General features: G+C 28.3%; 1 protein-coding gene across 1 annotated transcript in view; it reads right to left on the reverse strand.

The window, feature by feature from the left end:
- The window catches only part of Etf-QO (electron transfer flavoprotein-ubiquinone oxidoreductase), a gene marked incomplete in the record, with an annotated part of 29,311 nt that overhangs the window by 23,138 nt on the left and 3,803 nt on the right, over nucleotides 1-2,370 (reverse strand). Inside the window, 1 exon segment of the mRNA XM_067049343.1 lies at nucleotides 539-697. Within this exon segment, the coding sequence (XP_066905444.1) occupies nucleotides 539-697 (159 nt within the window).

The following is a 2,370-nucleotide window of genomic DNA, read 5'->3' on the forward strand; positions in this document are numbered from 1 at the left end:
TATAAAAACTTAATACATAATAATATTCTTTATTTATTCTGGGATTGATCCCTTAGAATCATATACAGGCATAAAAATCAGGCTTTCGAGCCTTAGAGTACAATACAAAATAAAAATGAAATGTAAATATCATAAAATATAATGAAATAATGAATTTGAAAAGATAAAAATGAACAACAATAATTAACAGAATATATAAAATAAGAATAGAAGAAATAAAATCGGAGACGATGATAAAACAATAGAATTAGTGTTTCAGTTTCTAAAATCACAACATTTACTGGCAAAATATAACATTGAACGGAAGAAAACAAAGAACAATAATAATAAAATAAAAAATGATCAAATGAAAAATAAGTAAAATTAAACGAATATAAGCAAAATTAAATAAAATATAAATGGCGTTGATGACCAATGAAGTTTGGCGCCACTAAATAAAAAACAAACAGAACAAATAAAATAAAACCATATGTCATAAAATATAAGTGTGTAAATAAAAATACGCAGTGTTGTATGATTAAACAAAAACAATCAAAACCTTTAAAAATTGGTATTTTTATCCTTCCGGTTTCTGTTAGATAAGCAAATTCATCGTGAGCGACCGGCGTATTCAACGGAGCACCCTTCTCCTTCCAATCAGGTATGAGTTCATTGAGTGCGATAGGGTCAATGACAGCTCCAGACAGCGTATGGGCTCCTGCAACATAATAAAAATAAAATCAATGTTATTATTATAAACATCATTATTTCATTATAATAACAAACACCAGAGACCTCTCCTATAATGAAGCCAATAGTATTAATTCATAAATACAAACATATGGGCAACAATGCACAAACACTAATACTTTTTGTTCCATACTGGCGGCGACTATTAGGGGTATTTCAAGATTTAAACATCAGTCAGAGACATTGTACCAAGTATAAACACCAAGCATTATAGTTATTATAATTTTTTTTTTTGCCTAATGTATTTTTTAATAGGCCTTTGAGGTTTAAAAACTTAATCTACTTTGCAGAAGTAAATTAACACATCTTATAAATTTTCAGTAATTATATTTTGTTAGTTGCCAGTACAAAGGCGATCTGTATAATCCCGATTTAGATTCTATTTTTCTAGCCTTTTGAAAAAAATCACCGCTTCACTTCCGATTGATCAAATAATTGATATTCATCTATAAAATGCATTATTATGTTAATAAAAATGTTTAATAGTCCTCTATTTCAAGAGAATTATTCATGATTATTAAATAATCCTCAATTTATACTTATCAAATAAAATATGACTTTTATTTACAAAATATACACATTAATATAATAATGTTCTCTTTATATTATTAACATTAATCAATCTTTTAAAATATTTTTTTAGTACTAAAAATGTAATTGTTTAATTTAGAATGTCTCTCTTCCGTTTATAGTAACAGTGAACACTTTTTGATTTTATTTAATAAGAGATATAAAAATATCACTACATCAGTGGACAAAAATTATCTATGGATGAAACTAATAGCTGATATTGCCATAGATACAATGTTTATTCATGAATGAACCATTGATAAACAAATGTTGTATCCATGGCGATTTTAGCTATTAGTTTCAAGTAGAGCTGATTTTTTTCCCAACTCTGTCAGTGGATATGAACATTTTAATTCTATTATTGAAAATAAAACTTATATTATTATTCTACTCTGCCTTCTTTGGATCTTTCCTCCTTCCTATAGCCTCTGTACTTTCACCAGGATCGAAAGATCGACCTGTAAAACTCTTCAATTATTCTGTCAACTCATTTCCTAATATTTTGAACATGTATTTTCTAGGCCTTCTTATGAATAGAATCTCCCTCTAAAGTTGGTGCCAGGACTATTATATATAGAGCCTCGACAAAATCAAATGAGAATGAGTCAATTTGGACTACTTCCTCCTTTGATTATTATTAATACAGGACTTACATTCAAAAATCAAATGAGAATGAGTCAATCTTGAATGATCAAGTTAGATTTGGATTGCTTCCTCCCTGGGGTTGTTACTACTAGAGGACTTACATTAAAAACAAATGTGAATGAGTCAATCTTGAATGATCAAGTTAGATTTAGACTGCTTCTTCCCTGTGGTTGTTCCTACTAGAGGACTTATATTCAAATCAAATAAGAATGAGTCAATCTTCAATGATCAATTTTAAGTTAGATTTGGACTGCTTCCTCCCTTTGGTTATTATTAATACAAGACTTACATTAAAATCAAATGAGAATGAGTCAATCTTCAATGATCAATTTTAAGTTAGATTTGGACTGCTTCCTCCCTTTGGTTATTATTAATACAGGACTCACATTAAAATCAAATGAGAATGAGTCAATCTTGAATGATCAA

This window comes from Halyomorpha halys, unplaced genomic scaffold (assembly GCF_000696795.3).
Source record: "Halyomorpha halys isolate HHAL.00 unplaced genomic scaffold, Hhal_1.1 Scaffold141.1, whole genome shotgun sequence".
Lineage (NCBI taxonomy): Eukaryota > Metazoa > Arthropoda > Insecta > Hemiptera > Pentatomidae > Halyomorpha > Halyomorpha halys.